The following is a 21,228-nucleotide window of genomic DNA, read 5'->3' on the forward strand; positions in this document are numbered from 1 at the left end:
AGAGAAGGAAAGATATGTGAAACTCATTTTTGCTTTCGTCGTTTTTCCTTTGTCCTTTTCCTCACTGAAACTAATGTTGGAAGATATTTATTTATATAGGATTGGAGGCCCATTACATCGTTTAAATTGGCCCAATTCATATGTGGTTGGAGGCTCATTACATCGTTTAAATTGGCCCAATTTAGATGTGGTTGGAGGCTCATTACATCGTTTAAATTGGCCCAATTCATATGTGGTCGCCCACTGCTTTTTAAAATCTCCCTCACTGGACTCTGCATAAGCAGGCTTCTACTCTATCTGTTCGTGTGCTTGGTGGAATGATTCGGTTAAGGAAAAAACTGGAATGATACGGAGCTCGATTGATGATAATGTTCTGTGAGTTCTAATTGAATGGCCTGAATTTCTGAGATTTTTTTTTTTTGCTTTGATTTCTTTTCTTTTTTCTTTTTTGTGTGTCTGCTCGGAACAGTTAATGAATGCATTCCTGTTGTTATGTGGTTTGGGGAAAAATTATGAGCAGTTGGAAACTTTTTACGGGACCATTTACGTCGGTCAAGGTTCTTATTTAGTATTTATTCTACCAAACTTGGAAATGTTCGCGGTTCACATGTTAAATAATTCTTATGCAGTTTACATGTTAAAATATTCTGTCCGCATTGCGGTGTTTACTGGTTAATATGTCCTGCTTTGAAAATATCGTGTCCTGTGGATTTTACGGTTAGCCGATTAAACATATCTTTTTTAGCTTAATTATTATTAGGTGTTAAAAGAATTTTGTGGATTTTTATTTCGAGCTTTTTCATGGTGAAGATTGAAGAAGTTTTTAAATTTATGGTGGATTTACTAATACTACAGTTGGATTTTGAATACTCTTTTACATTGTTGCCAGAGGGCCAGAGGAGAGAAGTTATCCGGTTTGTAGGCCAACACTTTCTGGGAAATAGTCAGAAAAATTCTTTTCGATGTTCTCTCCATTGTATAGCTCCCTGCTATATCAAAATCAGCCGCCTTGTCCACTTGATACTCTGTTATTCATTCCACCAATACGCGGAAATAAAGTCCATAGAACAGAAGTTCAGTATATAGCCCATTACACTCACATATTGAATTTCCCCAACGTTTCCAAGAAGCCACCTTTTTTTACTCGTTCACATGCTCTATATGTATCTCCAGAAAATGTGGATGATTACTACAATGTGCATGTATACAAGACTAATCCAATTATTCAACCAATTGACTCCAGCACATTTTGCCATTGGGTTCAGACTTGTTCTAATACTGAAGAGGTTAGGAAAATGCATGCCTTGGTTGTTAAGATTATGAGAGATCCAGTAGTTTTTGTTAATAATAACTTGATCAGCGTGTATGTGAAATTTGGGGATTTGGTGTCAGCTCGTGGGGTGTTTGATTATATGTTGGAGAGAAATGTTGTTTCCTGGACGGCAATGCTTAATGGATACCAGAGATATGGGATAAATGATGAAGCTTTGAGATTGTACTGTGAGTTTATTACCAGTGGGTTTGTGGGAAACTCCAAGACATTTGTGTGCATGTTAAATTTGTGTAGCAAGACCTTTGATTATGAACTTGGAAGGCAACTTCATGCTTCTGTAATAAAGAGTCAATCTGTAATAAAGAGGCAATCGGGTAGTTTAATCTTAAATAGCGCCATCTTACATTTTTACGCTCAATGTGGTGATTTGGATGGTGCTTTTCTTGTATTTGATGGAATGGAAAGATGGGATGTAATTTGTTGGACTACGATAATTACAGCTTATTCACAACACGGAAGAGGGCAGGACGCATTTGCCATGTTTTTGAGGATGATATCTGATGGACTTGATCCAAACGAGTTTACTGTCTCTAGCTTGTTGAATGCCTGTGGTGAAGAACAAGCACTGAAATTTGGTAGACAATTACATGGAACCATTGTGAAGAATTCATATGATATGGATGTTTATGTTGGGACTTCACTGCTGGATATGTATGCAAAGTGTGGAGAAATAGTGGACTCCAGAACACTCTTTGATAGAATGAAATGGAAAAATGCTGTCACTTGGACTTCTATTATAGCAGGATATGCTCGTAATGGGAATGGTGAGGGCGCCATTAGACTGTTCCGTATGATGGGGAGATTGAAGGTATTTGCAAACAACTTAACCATGGTTAGTATTCTCCGAGCTTGCGGTTTACTCCAGGCTTTGTCATTAGGAAAAGAAGCGCATGCACAGGTTTTCAAGACCTTTTCACCAAGCAATATTTTCATAGGTAGTGCACTTGTGTGGCTTTATTGCAAATGTGGGGATTATGTGTCAGCATCTAAGGTTCTCCAATACCTGCCCGATAAAGATGTAGTTTCATGGACTGCAATGATTTCTGGTTGTTCCCTCCTTGGTCATGAGTACGAGGCCCTTGAGTACTTAAAGGAAATGCTGGGTGATGGTGTGGAACCCAATCCATATACTTATTCATCGGCGCTGAAGGCATGTGCTAAACTAGAAAATATTAACCAAGGGAGGCTAATCCATTCCTCCATAAACAAGAGCCCTGAATTATCGAACGTGTTTGTGGGCAGTGCTTTAGTTCATATGTATTCTAAATGTGGGTATCTTTCGGATGCGGTTCAGGTCTTCGATAGCATGCCTGAGAAGAACTTGGTTTCCTGGAAGTCGATGATCGTAGCATATGCAAGGAATGGGCTTTGTGGCGAGGCTTTGAGGCTCATGTATCAAATGCGAGCTGAGGGCATTGAGGTGGATGATTACATCCTCTCAACCGTTCTTTCTTCCTGTGGAGATTTTGAGTGGGACAAATGTTTATCATCACAGCATCGTTTGCAGTCATAAAGATCCTCTTTAACAGATTTCGGGAAATACATTCTGATTGACCCTGTGTAAGTGTTACATGCATGGTTCCTAATGTAAACCTAAGATTTAGAGCTTGAGATGTTGGAAGATTTCACGACCTCGTAGCTGAACTTTCCTAAGGGAGTCATTTTCTCACATCATCACGAATGAAGTAAGAAATAGATCGACGAGGAACAAAGGCCAGCTCAGCTTTTTTTAATACCTCAAAACTTGTGAAGTTACTCTTGTATATCACACACATATACATATATCCTTAATGTTTGCAGTTTGGTCTGCTTAAATTGTGTGCTGTTTTGGTGTATTGGCTATGTTAGATAGAAGTATTCCAATGTAGTATTCATCGGTGTTGTAAAAAACATCATGCGGTAGGCAGAAGGTGCCTAAGCACTTAGGCGGCCACTCAGACGATTTTTGTTTTTAGTATCCTTGATTATTCTTCTATTTTATCTCTATATTTTTCCAACACTTCACTTGTATTTGATTCAAATTCAAAATATATAACATTAGTTTGAAATACAGACTAAGGTACATGTTTTTTTTAAAAAAAATATTGACAAACATAATAGTATAATGCTAATGTATTTGAAATATCATGATAATAGAAATTAGATTTGAAGAGATGAACTTTTGCAAATAAATATTAATCTCTGGATGGATTTCGAGCAGCCTAGGCGGTTGATTTATGCAGCTACATATGCATCTATATTCGCTGAATTCGTACTATAAATAGTCAACCCGCTGAAATCACTGTAAGTAGTCTGGGGTTTTTTAACAGTTTACGTCACATTTGGTACAAGTTTAATAAAATAATGTAAAAAATAAAAATTTAACAATATAATGTGTCACGCCTCTTCAAGAGGCGTGACTTGTTTTATTTTTTTTAAGAGACGTGACTTGTTGTTAAATTTTTTTTAAAAAAAAATAAAACAAGTCACGCCTCTTCAAGAGGCGTGACTTGCTGTTAAATTTTTATTTTTAAATAAGCAAGTCATTTGCTTTATCACCACATGTGAAAAGCTATCCAACAAGACTACATGTGATAAAAGCTGCGACACATTAAATTTCGGACTACACATTATTAAAGCTGCGACACATTAAATTCACATGTTGAAAGCTGCGGAGACCATATTTTTAAAAATTTCGAATTTATTATGATATTATAAATTTTCTACTATAAATTGAACACTTGTTTCATTCTTTTCATTCACTCGTTTCATATTTTTCATTCACTCTTCTCGTTTTTTTCATCGGTAAGTTTTTGTATATGTTTCAATTTCTATTTTTACATTTCGCATATTTTTCAAAAGACGCGGACTCAACACATATTTTTTTTTGTTTTTGCAGGTTTCTTTTATTTGGACAACTTATATCAAGGTATGTATACTTACATAAATTAATATTTTAATGATTAATTTTATAAATGAAATTATTATTTATGTTAGACTAATTTTGTAGTGTTATTTAATTTTTTTTCAATTTTAATAATTACGTGATTTTTTAAAAATTACTAATTTTTTAAAAATTACTAATTTTTTTAAAGAAGCAACTTTCCTTATTATTTTTTTGATAATTTGCACACTTCCATTAATAATTTGTATTATTGTTAAAAAAAACTAGCGTTATTGTTTTTTTTTTAAAAAAAGGCGTGATTTTTCAAATAATTTTAAAAAAACGTGACTTCCTTTTGAATAATAATAATTTTTAAAAAAAATGGGAGTCACGCCTACTTGGTAGGCGTGACTTCCCTTTGAAATTAATAATTTTTTAAAAAAAGGAAAGTCACGCCAACCAATTAGGCGTGACTTCCCTTATGTTTTAAAAAAAATCACACTTCCTTTATTTATTTTTTATGATTAAAAAAATTTAAAAAAAATTTAATTTAATTATTTAAAAAAATATATTTCTTCCATTAATAAAAAAACGTATAAAAAATCATATTTCTCTTATTTATTTTCTATGATTAAAAAAATTTAAAAAAAATGAAATTAATTATTTAAAAAAAATATTTGTATCGTTGATCGATACAATATGGTCAAAAGCTGCAAATTTATTTGTTGATAATTGGATGGTAGTGAGAAAATTTAAACTCATATGTTTTATCTGTTTTGGAAGCACACGTGACTTGATTAGTTTTTTTAAAAAAAATAATTTGTGATGTTATTGAAGAACCATGTTACGGTAAAAAAAATGAGTTGCAGTTTTATTAATTATTAACATATGCTTGTTTGGATTTTTTTAAAATTTTACGAAAAAACGTTATAAAAATTTTAATTGTAATTCGTGTGTTAGAGTGATATGAATTTTTTTAATTATTTTACGAAAAAACGTTATAAAAGCAGCAGCGGAAGTACCAGCTTCATCATGAAATCCCATCGAATCGAACCCTTCAGTTATACATGGAATGTATGATTCAGGAACCTCAACATCTACATTATGCTCAACGAAATCCTTTTCGATATACAATTCAATACACCGCATTTCGTTAATAGAATCCAGCATAAACTGTAAATTGTTGTCATCATTGATGTCAAGATGCACTTCTACGCAATGTGACTTATCCATGTAGGAATATTTTGTTGACAATTTTAAATTAAATTTTGAACTTTCAATATTTGTCAGACGGTATACTATTTCTTTCAACTCATGCAAATTAATAGATCTTGATATTCGTGTTACCCTCAATGCAGTGGTACTATATTTTACGGTGTGATGTCCTATAATAACATTACCACCTACGAATAAAATCACCGACACACTGTCCATTCCTATAAAAAAATCAATAGGTCACACAAAATAAAAAGGTAATAAATTTTTTTATAAAATTTCAATTGAATAACAAAATGCGAAATATAACAAAATAATACACTATAAAAATTAATTTACATATACTTTCATTTTTATTAAGAATAATTATAATAATAATGACGACAATGCTTATTTTGTTTTACTGAACAACTACTATCAATAATAATATTTTTTTTATTTAGTAATTAATTACTAATAAAAAATAATTATGATAATAAATTTCATACTAAATAGGAAAATAATTTAATACTAAAATCATTTATATGTATATTTTTTAAATAAAGTTTTTAGAAATAATAAATTTTATTTTGGTTATGTAAAATAATAATAGGTCCTACTAAATACAAATTAAGTCGATAATAAAATCATACTACTTATTTTTATTTAATAAATTAATAAAAAAAAATTATAATAATAGATTTTATGTTATTTGTGTAAAATAAATCAAGAGTAATATTTTTTTTTATAACATACCTAAATAAAACAAAAAACCATAAGAATTACAATTGTAAGTGTTATTTTTATTATAAAATAAAAAATCGTATTTCTTATTTATATCTTACAAGTTAATTATAATAAAATAATATTTTAATAATATTAAGTTTTCACAAATACGTATGTTGAATAAAATAATAATTAAATAAATTAAATATACAACTAATTCTATGTTTAATAAATTAAAAGCAAAAATACAAAATTTATACTAATAAATTTTATATTACTTGTGTAAAATAAAATTGTAATACTTAATTTTTTATATGCTATCCTTATAAAACAACAACATCAATAATAATTATAAATAAAAGTATTATTATTATTTTAAAAAAAAAAGTTGATTATTATTCTGAAATACAAAAAATATATTTTTTAGTTGTATCTTATAAGTCAATAATAATATAAATAATAATTTTTATAATATAAATTTTTGATACTACGCATGTCAGATAAAATAATAACATATGAAATTAATTGTAATATTTATTTACATTTAAGTAATTAAAAACAATATTAACCGTATTTATAACAAAAACATTTATATCATTGGTGTAAAATAAATAAATCGTTATACTAATTTTTTTTTATATACTACCTGTATAAAACAACAACAATAACTATTTTTATTATCATTTAAAATAATAAAAATAACTAATAATACATAGAAACATAATTAAAAATTTTAATCATAAACTCAAAACGTAAGATGATGACAAATTCATAATTTATATTTGAATAGTCAAATAAATTAAGTTATATCAACGCGTACCTCAAATAGAAGTTCAAAATCAAAATTTTATCTGCAAATATATAATCACAAATAAATAAATTAAAGATTTTAATCAAATATTAAACCACAAACTTAATTTAAAACATATAGACCTCATGTGCTGCAATTATTTGATCAAACATCGAACCAAAATCTACAGGAATGCACAATAACGATGCATTTAAAGGAATGCACAATAACGATGCATTTAAATGCAGAGAAACGAAGAATGATAGAAGCACAAGAATAATACATTTGCACCGAGGGCAAACATATATAAACAAATTTTCATCAGATAAAAAACACACCATGTTAAAAGTTATCAGTGATACATCACATCACTTTATCACGCAAATTTTAATTCAAATTTTTTTATCGTCTTCTTTGTAAAAGAAAAAAAAGATGTATGCATTATTGATTTGATACATCAGATCACTTTATCACGCAAATTTTAATTCAAATTTGTTTATCGTCTTCTTTGTAAAAGAAAAAAAAAAGATGTATGCATTATTGATTACAGGGTTTGTCAGTATTTCACATGCAACAGTTCTTTATCCCAAACGTCCAACAATTATTTTAAAAAAAATTCAACAAGTCACGCCTATTTACTAAGCGTCACATATTTAAAAAAAAATTAAAATTAAGCAAGTCACGCCATTGGAGATGGCGTGACTTGCTTTTTTAAAAAAATTAATTTAGCAAGTCACGCCATCTCCAATGGCGTGACTTGCTTTTTTTTTTTTTTAAAAAAAAAAAATTAATTTAGCAAGTCACGCCATTACTTGCTTTTTTTTTTTAAAAAAAAAAGCAAGTCACGCCATCTCCAATGGCGTGACACATTAGTTTGTTAAAAATTTTTTTTTTACCTTATTTTATTAATCTTTTAACATATATACTGTAAACAATTAAAAAACCCAAGTAGTCTGTAACATTGATTTTAAATGGAAAATCAGCCCCATTTTGTATGTATATAATTAACCACAAGTTCTTATTTAAGACTGTACTTACTAATAATACATCACAATTTACGTTCGATGTGTTATTAGTTAATAAAAAAATATATCTAACCATGCATGCGGATCTCTCTCTTTTTTAAAAAAAAAAAAAAGAAATATGTGATGTTTTCTAATTTTTTTCTTTACCCACCCATTATCAAATATTTAAAAAAGGGGGGAAAAAAAGAAATATTTGATGTTTTCTAATTTTTTTCTTTACTTAACCATTATTAAATATTTAAAAAAGGGGGGAAAAACAAATATGTTGCATAGATGATAGATCCACCCAAAAATATCCTCCTCAAGTCCCAAAAAACCCAAATAAAAGTTGCAAAAGGGGGAAAACAACCAAATAAAAAGTAAATAAATAAAGCAACTGCATGTATATTATTTTAGGTAATTTTCTCTTCCCAAGCTCTATATTATAACCAAACCAAGAAAGCTGTAATCCACCAACTAATTACATTGAAAACCTGGCGGGATTTCAACTTTAATAACCTCGTACATTCGGAACCCAACTAAGAAAATTAATTTTGCCCGTTTTCGTATGGTGTAATTTGGCATAGACAGCGATCTTCCTGAATTTTTACTCCACCTCCATTGCTGACACCCTTCTCTTTCCTACAAAGATTCCCTCTTTTCTTTTTCAATTTTTATTTTGACTTGCATTTCAAGCTGCCCCCCACCTTAGATCCGTGATTAGGTACCTAGACGATTCCTAACCTCCTTTTCTTTTACTAAATCAAGTTCTTGAAAATTGGTGTTTCTTTTTTCTTTTTCTTCACTGTTCCCTTATTAAAAATTTTTATTCCGAAAATGAGGTGTGAGCTATTTTAAAAGTGAGCAGTGTCACTGAGATTTATCTGTGTATAGTAGGTTCAGTCTCTGTTTTTTAAATGATTTGACATAATTGCTGCAGTGGATTTACCACTTGTTTATCTTTTTGTTCTTGGACTTTTGGCAACACCTGCATTCGTTTTGATTTCTAGTTATCACATTTTCAGATTCTCTGGCACATTTTCAAGACAAGTCTTTTCTGGGTTTCAGTTGGTCTTTTGCTGTGTCCAGGATCGTCTGGGGGGCGTTGTTAGCGCTCCCTGTGTCAATTTAAAGAAAAACTTGAGGAGCGGCCCCTTGCATTTCGAGGAAAAGGTATTTCTGTTTCTAACTTCATAGATGCTTGAATTATATAGATATTATTTCGTAAGTTGAATCAGTTTTGCTTGCATTTTTAAGATCTGGGCTTTGAATTCATTATTTGTAACAAGTAAATTCTTTCTTGAATTTTGATATGATCCCTCTCTCTGTCTCACTCTCTCTGCTATTGATGCTTATGGTATTACCTTGTTGAAGTGAATTATCTCGTAAGATCTTGATTTTTGAGAAAATATTTTGTGCTCTGTGCTTTACGGGTTCATCGCAGTTCATGCGCTTAAAAAAGGATTGGTTTACGGTGCTCCAATTTTGATTCAGTCAGAATGAAAGGTCTTCTCTTATGTTCTTATAGTTTCTTATTTTTGTAATTCGATTAATCGCTGCCATTTCTTCAAGACTTTAGCATCCTTTTTAGGTTACTGACAAGATGCAAGTGCGTTCATATCAGACATTGTGCTATAACTGAATTGCAGGTTGGATTGATCAGGATACATTAGAATTATCAGTTAAACTGTATAAGTTCAGTAAGATGCCATAGTTTCCGCTTTCAAAATTACTGCTTTTGTGGAAATAATTCTAATCTCATGCAACCAACATTGTAAAAAGAGAACCAAAATTTAATGCTTAGCAATGCAGCCGAGTTTTAGTACTTTCTTAACTTTAACAATTTCAGAGACATTCACTTAATGTTAGTAATGGAATCTAATTCTATATACAGTTAGTGTCAATGCATGGTTAATCAGATGCGAATATGTAAATTCATGTCTTATCAAAACATTGTTTGATAATCAGAAGTCTATCAAATTTTCATGAGGATTGCGCCGTATTTTCATGATTGTAACATACACCAATTAATATCAATGCTGTTAGTGTAGACTGTAGTATATATTTATTTTCTTTGATTATGGTCATGACAATTTTCTATTACACATTGCAGGTTTTGGGGAGGTTTTCTGGGTATTATCTTCATCTAAGTTCAAGATTTGCTGTTTCAGTTGATGCTTGAATTAGGTTTGATATAATGTCAAAGATAACCAAGTGGAAACTTGATAAGACCAAAGTGAAAGTGGTCTTTCGGCTGCAATTTCATGCCACACATGTATGATTTCTCATAAATTTCATTTCCATATATGACGACTTCTTGTCTAAGACTTACTCTTTCTGAGTGTCTGGTTGTGTTTACCATACCAACACTCCTGTTAATTTTTGTTCAGACACTATTTTCAATAGGTTGTACTGTTTGTAGATTTTTGTTTAATTTTTGAGAAGTACTAGCAGTCTTGTACGTTGGACCTGCTCTAAAGATACTGACTAGCTATGAAGTGGATGAACATTTATTTGGTTCCTAAACAATGAGTTTGCAATGACTGACCGACATTTTATGTTTGATGTCTCAGGTTCCACAGAATGGGTGGGATAAGTTGTTTATATCATTCATCCCTGCTGATTCTGGCAAACCAACAGCAAAGACAACCAAAGCTAATGTAAGAAATGGGACATGTAAATGGGCTGATCCTATTTATGAAACCACAAGGCTTCTTCAAGATTCTAAAAGCAAGCAATATGATGAGAAGCTATATAAACTTGTTGTGGCCATGGTATGTTTCAATAGTGATACTACTTATATTCTTTTTCTGTCACCGATCTTTTCAAACTTCCTGATTAAATTTTGAACTATTTAATATGGTTAAGAATATTGATAAAATAAGCCTCTCCATGTCATTCGTATGGTTAATACATTACCAATTGCCAAGAATTGAATCATTTTCTTTGTTGAAACACTTTACAAATATAGCATCATAAAATTTAGATGTCTTCTTGCTAGTTCCAAGTTACGAGAATTTTATTCAGTCTAAGGCACGAGTACCATATGAATTTCGTCATAAAACGTGTGTTCCAGTAATTTCACTTTGCTTAACAAACATTGTATTCTGTCATTAATATCGATTGGACTGCCCATCAAGCTGTAGCCTTCCCCTGTTCTGGACATGTTGATTTGAACTTTACCAAGCTAGTCTAATCTTAGGCCAAAATAAATCGAAGGAAATCTAAGAAAAGCCGAATCAAGAAGCTTAAATATCACAAGTTCTATCATTCAGGTGAAGTGTGATGAGGTTTGAAGGGAGAAAGCAAATTCATGTAGATGACTGCTAAGAGCTTTTACCAAAACTTCGAACTTAGGATATCTGAATGGAAAACGAGGATTTTAAAAGGCTAAACTGGATAGAACTTGTTATTTCGAAAAGGTTGGAGTATCATAATTATAGCAAACTTAAATGTAATGGTTTCAGAGAACCGTGTTGGAATTTGGAGAATCGAATCTTAGTATTAGATGTTACTCATGGTCTATCGATATATTTGCCACACGTACTAATGGATTCACTTCAGTCATACTTTCTTGTTAATGTCTACTAAATAGTTCTTATGTTTCAGTACTGATATATCCCTCCAGTAATCATTAACAGAATGTCAAAGTCAGAGCTAGTGGCAGAATTTTTATCTTTTTTGTTCCATTATGCAGCAAGAAAAAACACATGGGCCTGGCATGATTGTTCAATCATTCTCGAGTAGCAAAAGGGCCAATAGTAAATATTCGATCTATGGGATTAAACACTATCTTAATATTATTCTCTATATTTTTCTATAAATAAAATTCATGTAGAGGACTTTGTACACATTTGTGAAGGTTTTTGCTCTTCTGTTTATCTTCCCATCTTTAATCACAACAATATCAGTATTTCCCCCAAATTCATTGATTCCAGGGCGCTTCACGGGCTAGCATCCTTGGAGAAGCCACGATTGATCTTTCTGATCATGTTGATGCTCTGAAGCCTTCTGCTGTGGCACTCTCGCTTCATGGATGCGATTTTGGAACTATATTACATGTGAGGGACATAAAGTTCGCGAATCGCATTTTTACCATTGATTTAATTCTGTTACACGATGAGCACATTAATTTTTTTACAACTTTGTACCTTTTTAAACATTCATCTTAGGAGTTGACTATTGACTTGGACTCTTGTGGTGATTTAACTTTAGCTAGTTGATAATAGACAGCATCCAACTATCACTCTTCTACATACTGTGCATCATCCACTTCCACTTGGAAAGAAAAATGTGCACTATTTAACCATTAAAAAGCTCTCCTTGCTAGCCTACAAATCTCTTGTTTTCCTAAGAGCAGATGCAAACTTGCTACAAAATTTTGAATTTAGAATCGGCCTTTCCACCCTCAAAAAAGGAAAAGGTCGATAGAGAAATATACTTGCTTATAAAGCTTCCACTCTCTCTAGTTATTATTTTTTTCTTCATCCTCTTCTTTGTCTGTTGCTATTTTGATATCGGTACTCGCTCATAGTAATTAGATAAGCATGGTGGTTAGTTTTCTGGAAATTTCACTCAAAATGTCACCCTGGTTGGGGTAGGTATTATAAACTATATGGTATAATGTATTTTACATTTGATCTAGGCCAATGACTTGCGTGTTTGGAAATGTTGAAGCTGATTATGACACGCTGATGGTTGAAAAAATTGCCTGTTGACATTTTAACTCTTGCCCTCATGTCCGTTACCTATGTTTCTACTCTTCTAATTTTCTGGCCGCATTTGACGACATTTCTCATGCGGCCATCCTTTTGGTTGTTTATGCTTTTGCCTATCATTATAATGTTACATGTTTGCTACTCCTTATATAATATCTTGATTTATTGCATCTGCATCCAGGTTACTGTCCAGCTCCTGACCTCAAAAACCGGCTTTAGGTACTGAACCAAGACTAAAAAAGACTAACCTTTTTTTGTACAGTGAATTGAAATTAAAAATTAATGCTCACAGGGAATTTGAGCAGCAGAGAGATCACAGAGAAAGGGGATTGCAATCAGGGGACGATAGCCGTGGTCATAATAATACTGGGAAAATACGACATACTGAAGAGGTCTCCTGTGATCAAACTTATATTGTCAGATTATTTTCGATTTTCCCTGTGGCCCTGCTTTGCTGTTTGTTCATTTCCTAGTTTGGTCAATCTACACAACTTGCATTAAATATTCTTTTTGATATAACCTGTCAGATAACGTGTAAACCGAGACTAATTGTGAAAATCAGGTCAATTTCTTACTGATATATTATGATGGAGGATTACTAGTACAAGGGGACAAGAGTCTCTGTTGCCTTTGTGGGAGACAGGAGACATATTTGGCAACTATAACAATAAATGAATAAATAAATAATGAATGAAATTAGAATGGTATTTTTCTTAAATGATTTATTTTATCTATTATGATACTCCATATGATGTTTGCAATTTCATTCTCTCACCACGTTGATCCATTGCTTTGTCTAGTTTGTAGAATCTAAATTTCTCATCACTTGATCTGGAAATCTTCGATGTCAGAGTTTTGTTGTGTGTTTGGCTGCATGGGTTTAAATTTTCTATCATCTTATTTCGCAGAGTTCGTTCTCTATTTTTTAGGTCAGTGCAAGTCGTAGATCAGATGCTAATGATCTCTCTTCCCTTGAGGAATACGCGGACCTGAATGAAGAGTATGCCGACTCGGCTGCTGGATTTGATGGTTCATCCAATACATCAGAAAGTATATTTGCTGAGAAGCATGATACTTCCAGCATACAAGATGTTGATAGCCTCAAAATAATGTTTAAAGATCTACAAACTCTTTCTCATTGTCAAAGTCCTCATTCAGAGAAAGGAGATTCATCTGAACCTCAGAATATGGCCCAAGGGAGTAGTGATTCTGCTTTCATCTGGGATTCGGTCTATTCCTTTGATAATGAGTTGGCAATTGCTCGTGAGGATAACAATCGACTTAGAGAAAGTCTGGGATTGGCTGAATCATCCTTTTTAGGCCTTAAGTTGGAAGTCAGTTCTTTGCAAAGTCTAGCCGGTGAATTAGGCACTGAAACGCAAAATTTTTCCCACCTCCTTACTTCTGAGCTTTTTTTGGGTGAAGAACTGGCAAAAGAAGTTTCAGCTATGAAATTAGAGTGCCTGAAACTCAAGGATGATATTAACATGCTTAAAGATTTAAAATCTATCCCTCAGATTGCCATTTCAGAAACAAGTGACGATCGGAATTATCACTTGCTTGAGGATGTGAAGCTTCAATTTTTAAAGGTAATCTCTGTAGCAGAGGGCAAGATAAGAGAACTTCAAGGCAAGACTTACATTTTCGCTGATGGTTGTGACGGTAGGCTGATTTACTCGGAGTTGGAGGCATTGCTCAGTATTCTGCGGAGTGTCAAACAAGGAAATGGGGATGCAACAAACTTGCTACATGTGGTGCCATCAGAAAGCACAGATGTGAAGGAGATCCGAGAAATATGCACAGATGAGCATACAGACTACGCATCCGAAAATGGATTTGGTTTGGATTTGTGTCATCCCGAAAGTATTCTTCAGCATTTCCGTATTCCCCCTCCTGTCTCTGACCCTTCAGGTGCTATGGATGCGTTGAAAGGCCAAATATTTGATCTTGTTAGGGAATTGGATGAGGCAAAAGTTGAAAAGGAAGGTCTTATCAGAAAAATGGATCAAATGGAATGTTATTATGAAACACTTATCCAGGAACTGGAAGAAAATCAGAAGCAAATGGTGGGAGAGTTGCAGCACCTCAGAAATGAACATTCAACTTGCCTGCATGCTTTGTCTTCCTGCAGAGTTGAAATAGAGTCGTCACATCAAGAAATGAATCAGAAGATGATACAATTTTGTAATGAGAGGCATGATTTGGAAGTCCTCAACAAGGAGCTTCAGAGAATGGTTTCCTCTTCAGAAGCCACTCTGAGAAGAGCCCGCTTAAATTACTCGATTGCCGTGGATAAATTGCAAAAGGACCTTGAGCTGCTTTCTTCACAGGTTGTATCTATGCATGAGACAAATGAAAACCTCATCAAGCAGGCTTTTATACAACCTTCAGAATTAAATTTGCAAGGGAACCATAATTTTTTGAAGAATCCTGAAGATTATGATGCAAAACATGTACCTCAGCATCAGAATCAATGTTGGGGTGACAGGAGAAAATCTCTAGGTGGAGATATTCTTTTGGAAGACTTGAAGAGATCCTTCTCCTTGCAGGAAGAGCTTTATCAAAAGGTTGAAGCAGAACTTATCGAAATGTGTAATGTGAACTTGAACTTGGATATATACTCAAAAACATTGAAAGAATCGCTACTTGAAGCAAATGCTGAAATTGGCATAATGAAGGGGAAAATGGATGAATTTGTAGCAGAGTTGGAACTTTTAAATGCTTCTCAGAATCAGTTGATGATGAGGTTGAATGAAGCCTCAGATGACATTCATAGACTTAATGAGTACAAATCTAGTTGCATTTCTCAACGTAGTGAATTGGCTTTGCAAAACCAGCTTTTAGAAGATAAATTGGAAATTTTGTCTGAGGAAAATAATCTATTTTCTGAGAAGGTGAAAGATTTGGAAATTATTAAAATGGAATACAGAAGTTGCCAAAGCAAAATTGAAACTTATTTAACTGAGAATGTTGCGCTGTCTCTTTCCTTGAAACAAGAAGCATTTGAAAAGGAGAAACTTCAAAATGAATTGTCGCTTTTGGAGGAAAAGTGGAGTATCCTGAAATCTGAATCAGATGAGTTGGCATCTTTGAAGGAAAATCAAGATGATCATATCAGCTTTATGCAAGATAAGTTGGCGAATCTGTTGGAGTCCTACAATAAAAAAGTTTGTGTTTTGACTAATTCACACTGTCTCGATTTCAAGCACATAGACACGAAAGATTCCATCTTGCAGTTAGAAGAGATCCAGCATAATGCATGTGGAAGAATTTTTCAACTGATTGAACAAAATAAAAATCTCGAAGGTGAAATAGTCACGGCCAGATTGGAAATTATGTCAATGAAGCAAAAGTTTAAGAGTGACATGCATGATATGGTGACTAAGCTTGATGCGTCCAATGCCCTTGTAGAGAAACTTCAAACTCAACTCGAATCTATTGACAAAAAATTCCAGTTCAGTTTTGAAATTGAAGAGAAGTATGTGCAGCAAAGCAAATCACTTTTAGCTGATCTTGGTTTGTTGGAAGATCGAATGCAGGAACTGACATGTAAAAATGGTCACTTTACCCAAGAGACTGCATGCTTGGATGCTCTGGTTGAGGAGCTTGGGAGTAGTAAATCAGCTATCTGTGCACTGATGCAAGAAAAACGAGAACTTCTTGTATCCTTGAAGAATGAAGATGAAAAATCTGTCAAGATTTCATCTGAGTTTACTTATCTGAAGGAAAGTTTGAGCAATTTGAATGATGAGTTGCAAAGAGGGAAGGTTTACAGAGATGAACTGGAGGGAAAAATTAAAGATCTTACTTCTCAGTTGAATAAGGATCATGCTAAACTTATTTATTTGGAACAGAAAAACGTCGAACTTGTTCATACTAGGGGCCTAGCATTAGATCTAGAGTTGGAGAAATCTAGACTTGCTCATCTTTTGGAGCAGCAAATGGAGCTTATGAAAGAACTTCACCATCAAATTTCTGATCAATCTAGTCTTGAATGCCAGCTACTTTTGCTTTATGATTACTCGCTTGCCGCAGATGTTGAGCTGACTTATGTCTCAAACCAGTACAGATCCCTCTGCAAAAAATATTCCCAGCAGCTTGTGCTCTCAGAGAGTTCTCTCAGGGAGGAACGGGAGAGGTATCATGAATTGGAGGTTACGTTGAATCGATACCGCACCAGTGAAGCTCATTTAAGTGAAGAAAGAGAAAACTTGATGAAAATTCTTAAAAGGCTCGAGTCTGAATCTGAAGTCGCTGAAGCTCAAAATAGGCTTCTTTCTGTTTACGAAGAAGATCTCAAGAATCAACTTGAGGAGTGCAAGAGTAAGTTGGCAACAGTGGAAAACAGCAGCTCCTTGGATAAGATCTTACAAGCTTCTGAGGTAGAAAAGCTGAAAAATATGATGATAGATGCTGAAAAGAGATACCGCTCCAGTGAAGCTCATTTAAGTGAAGAAAGAGATAACTTGATGAAAAATCTTAAAAGCCTCGAGTCTGAAGTTGAAGTTGCTAAAGCTCAAAACAAGCTTCTTTCTGTTTCTAACGATGATGTCGAGAATCAACTTGAGGAGTGCAAGCGTAAGTTGGCAACAGTGGAAAACAGTAGCTCCTTGGATAAAATCTTACAAGCTTCTGAGGTCGAAAAGATGAAAAATATGATGATAGATGCTGAAAAGCATATCAGTTGCTTGACAGTTTCAAAAGAAGAATTGGAAATTTTAATTTTAGTACTCAAAGGCAAACTGAATGAACAGTGTACTGATACAGTGCTGCTGGAGGATTACAAAGACACGGTGATGGAGTTACGTTCCCAATGCGATGAAATTTCACATATGCTCTCTGAACAGGTTTTGAAGACTGAGGAATTTAAAAACTTGTCCATCCACTTGAAGGAACTAAAAGATGAGGCTGAAAATGAATTGCGTCTGGCTTGTGAGAAAAAAGAAGCTGAAGGGAATTCGGTTGCTGTGCATGATTCACTGCGAGTTGCATTCATGAAAGAACAGCACGAAACTCAACTTCAAGAACTGAAGCAAAAGCTTTCTATATCCAAAAAACATGGAGAAGAGATGTTTCTAAAATTGCAAGATGCTAGTGATGAAGTTGAAAATAGGAAGAAGTCTGAAGCTGTGAACTTGAAGCGGAACGAGGAGCTATCGCACAAAATCATGGACATCGAAAAAGAATTGCAGTTGGTACTTGCAGAAAAACGTGAAATGAGCAAAGATTATGACCGCGTAAGAGCTGAACTTGAATGTGCATTGCTTAGCTTAGAGTGTTGCAAGGAAGAAAAAGGAAAGCTTGAAGCTTATTTACAAGATTGTGAAGCAGAGAAATCTCAACTTGCTGTTGAAATTAACTTGGCAAAAGTACAGTTGGAGAATCATACAAAAGTTAAAAAACATGAAAATGGTTCTGTGATTGACGTGGGATATTCAGTGAACGAGTTACCTCAGAAATCATCCCCTATTGTCTTAGATCACAACAAGTCTACTTACAGTGGTAAAAGAATACGTGCAACGTCGACCTTGGCTGATGATGATGCAGATTTAGCAAAGGCTGTAGAGTTGCGGACTTTTCAGGTACTATCTTCTAAGCTGTGATTTTTTTACCACTTTTTCGAATGATTTAGAAATTAAAACTGCAAATCACATATGCAGCGATGAGCCTCTCATCGTGCTTCCTTTTACTTGTTGACCTCCCCTAGTAAGGGAGCTCCATAACCTCCACTCCTTTTTTCATATGTTCTTGATGCTTACTAGTTTAAGCTATATTAGTTGATGCACAGCTGCCTCTTTCTGTAGCTAATAATCTTTTAAGTGGGAAAATTTGGAATTGATTATGATGCCACTGAAAGGTATATGTAATTTGGATATCCTCTTCTTTTTTATTTTCTGTGAAATGATTTTAACACCTCCAGGATGGAGGCAAGCATCAGATTCCCGAGGCAGCTGTAGGAGAACACCCATGGAGTAATGGAAAAAACTCGGATGTGAAAAGTGATTGTTTAGGATCCCATATATTGAAATCTAGCCTGGAGCACTTACAAGAAGAGGTATTTCTTGTCTTGAAAAGTCTCAGGCTATCAGGGAGCTAAATGTTTACTTCTGAAAGTCTGCTTCTGAAAGTAGGTTTTAATGTAATATATTGATGAGATTCCATCATAATTTAGTGCCTTTTCTCCTGCAGCTGGAAAAGATGAAAAAAGAAAATATAGACTTTCACATAGATCATGAGGTGGATCCGAATCTTCAAGTTCCTCAAAGAGAAATTATTCAGTTAGAAAAGGTAAGCTTCTGAATCATTTGTGACTATATTGTAATGTGTCAGCAGGAGTTTCATTTCTGTTTCATTATGCTCCTTTTAAGGCAAATGAAGAGCTCAGAAACATGTTTCCCTTGTTCAATGACATCTCCAGTAGTGGGAATGCATTAAAAAGGGTTCTTGATTTGGAAATTGCGCTTGCCGAATCTTTGAAGGCAAATAAGAAATTGAACACCCAATTTCAGAGGTATGTCCTTTACAACTTCTGTGGCGAGAATTGCAGACTAAGATTTTATTGGCATTTGCATCACTAATCTCAAGTACGTAGATGCTGCATCAAGAAATGCAGCATATTCATCCAGCAATAGCTTGACTAAAAAAGATTGTGATATTTATATTATAAATCTAGAGGGATTAATAAAAGTTTAGCCAAGGTTCTAAAAAACAGTAAGCGTAACGAATCGTTCGAGGTTAAGTATCAAGCATTATAAACTTATTTGTATTTATCGAAAATTAAATGTAAAGATGCATTTAATATAATTTTAATTATCTTGATAAAAATAATAGATAAAATAATATATAGACCTAATAAATTGAACATTAAATCTATATATTTTATGTTGGGGGGAAATGAATGGGCTCGAGTTTTTTCAGCTGAAAAATTTCAGATTTAAAAAAAAAAAAAAACACACACACACACACAGATATATATATATATATATTTTTTTTTCTATTTTATATATATATATATATATTTTCTATTTTATTTCATTAAGAATATTAAAACTAAAGAATTAGCATTTTTTGTACATCAGACGTGCTTAAATGATCATGGCTTTGACCCATTTTTTCTCACTTTTTATCAAATTGTTACGTTTTTACTTGCACTTCATGCCAAATCTCGTTTTTGAAATCATTGGTTGTAACCCTCTAGACATTGTCTGGGAGATATAGGACCTCATGGCTGGATAATTTGAATTTTTTTGTGGTGATTGATTCTCTTTTCTTATATTTCTAGTATTCTATAGCTCAGCTATTAGAATTTGATTACAACCTTCAGAAGAAAAAAACCCTCTTTTTCCATTGTACAACGAACATAGTAATATTATTATTTTGATTGAATTTAAAAAGATGTAAATTGTCATCCAAGGGATTGCTAAAAGGAGCTGTCATCAAGCCCTTTATCATTTCCTTTGCTACGTGAATAAGGTTGAAATTTTTTGCATAGTTTTCTTCTAGTTCTATTTAAGTCACACGGTATCCAAGTGAGGATGTTGCAAGTCCAAAACTCGTGATATGCAATTCTTATATATTTCACTAGGTTGATGATGGATGCTTAGTTTAGGCCTTTTTATCTACTAACTCTTTTGATAAACATCACAACTATAATTAATGCCACACACGATGTTTGAATATGTATTTGCTGCATATCACAGTTCTTTCTTGAAACAACATGGTGATGAGGAATCGGTGTTCAAAAGCTTCAGAGATATCAACGAGCTGATCAAAGAGATGTTGGAACTCAAGGGAAGGCATGCAATGGTAGAGACTGAACTGAGGGAGATGCACCATCGGTACTCTCGACTCAGTCTTCAGTTTGCCGAGGTTGAAGGTGAGAGACAGAAACTCAAGATGACGCTAAAGAATGTTCGAGCATCAAGGAAAGATGTAACCTTAAATCGGACATCATCTGTTGACTGATATTTTCAAAATCCCTCTTCGCGCCTAGATTTGGCCATTTTATCGTGCCAGAAATTGACACTTCCAATATCATTTGGTGGGAATGGGATAGCTTAATGCAGTCATCCTTGTAAATTATCGTTGCAGTTGGCCATGTATTGTACCGGCAAAAAACAGTCCTTAGCAGATAGGCCTTTGTAAGAAATGAATATATTTTCATTTATGGTGTATAGAAGAGTATCAATGAATATGCATGAATTTTCCCATACTCGAAAGTTGAATTCTATTATTTATATTAATCACTGTATTTTATTTTTTTGCATATATCTGAAAGGCTACACTTGGTAGGTTTTCAGTTTTCTATTAAGGTATGAATTGAATTTAGCACACGTGAACTTCAACGTCATGCTCGCATAAATGTAAACAAAATGTGTATTTATCCAAATATCTAAAGTATGTGGAGGGACTTTGCCAAATCTGAGGGGAGCAAAGCTCAAAAAGTTTAAAATAACGATGCTAAACCTTAATATTTTGATTTGTCAGCAATTTGAGGCTGAAATTTTGAGATGGAAGCTATGTCCAGCTTTATCAGTGAATCTAATTTCTTATTTAAAAAGATCCATTCCTCTGACATGAATCTAGGTACAAAATCCCAT

The 21,228-nt window shown here is 33.4% G+C and overlaps 2 protein-coding genes across 7 annotated transcripts; both read left to right on the plus strand.

The window, feature by feature from the left end:
• Positions 1 to 235: 235 nt before the first annotated feature.
• On the plus strand, positions 236 to 2,885 carry LOC140808710 (pentatricopeptide repeat-containing protein At4g18520, chloroplastic-like). Of its 3 annotated transcripts, none has more exons than XM_073165896.1 (2): positions 236 to 375; positions 890 to 2,885. In XM_073165896.1, exon 2 carries the CDS (start codon positions 963 to 965, stop codon positions 2,844 to 2,846), a length of 1,884 nt encoding a protein of 627 aa, XP_073021997.1. In that variant the 5' UTR covers positions 236 to 375; positions 890 to 962; the 3' UTR covers positions 2,847 to 2,885. The 3 variants fall into 3 exon arrangements, with proteins under 3 accessions (XP_073021997.1, XP_073021998.1, XP_073021999.1); XM_073165897.1 differs by lacking the exon at positions 236 to 375 and adding an exon at positions 412 to 557; XM_073165898.1 differs by lacking the exon at positions 236 to 375 and adding an exon at positions 570 to 717.
• A 5,478-nt stretch (positions 2,886 to 8,363) lies between these two features.
• Positions 8,364 to 20,840, plus strand: LOC140808707 (uncharacterized). Of its 4 annotated transcripts, none has more exons than XM_073165893.1 (12): positions 8,364 to 9,083; positions 9,355 to 9,416; positions 10,024 to 10,185; positions 10,484 to 10,684; positions 11,849 to 11,971; positions 12,810 to 12,847; positions 12,921 to 13,020; positions 13,558 to 18,210; positions 18,549 to 18,683; positions 18,818 to 18,916; positions 18,997 to 19,139; positions 20,329 to 20,840. In XM_073165893.1, exons 3-12 carry the CDS (start codon positions 10,108 to 10,110, stop codon positions 20,591 to 20,593), a joined length of 5,835 nt encoding a protein of 1,944 aa, XP_073021994.1. In that variant the 5' UTR covers positions 8,364 to 9,083; positions 9,355 to 9,416; positions 10,024 to 10,107; the 3' UTR covers positions 20,594 to 20,840. The 4 variants fall into 4 exon arrangements, with proteins under 4 accessions (XP_073021994.1, XP_073021991.1, XP_073021992.1 ...); XM_073165890.1 differs by lacking the exon at positions 9,355 to 9,416 and having other exon boundaries at positions 8,364 to 8,807; positions 8,936 to 9,083; XM_073165891.1 differs by lacking the exon at positions 9,355 to 9,416 and having other exon boundaries at positions 8,364 to 8,803; positions 8,936 to 9,083.
• Positions 20,841 to 21,228: the final 388 nt, after the last annotated feature.

This window comes from Primulina eburnea, chromosome 13 (assembly GCF_022965805.1).
Source record: "Primulina eburnea isolate SZY01 chromosome 13, ASM2296580v1, whole genome shotgun sequence".
NCBI lineage: Eukaryota > Viridiplantae > Streptophyta > Magnoliopsida > Lamiales > Gesneriaceae > Primulina > Primulina eburnea.

Bases quoted from the DNA above. Each gene is read 5' to 3' on its own strand.
- LOC140808710 (XM_073165896.1), top strand. From the start codon at position 963: ATGTTCTCTCCATTGTATAGCTCCCTGCTATATCAAAATCAGCCGCCT.
- LOC140808707 (XM_073165893.1), top strand. From the start codon at position 10,108: ATGTCAAAGATAACCAAGTGGAAACTTGATAAGACCAAAGTGAAAGTG. The intron at 13,021-13,557 runs GTCTCCTGTGAT...TCTATTTTTTAG, and splicing joins AAATACGACATACTGAAGAG to GTCAGTGCAAGTCGTAGATC. The intron at 18,917-18,996 runs GTAAGCTTCTGA...GCTCCTTTTAAG, and splicing joins AAATTATTCAGTTAGAAAAG to GCAAATGAAGAGCTCAGAAA.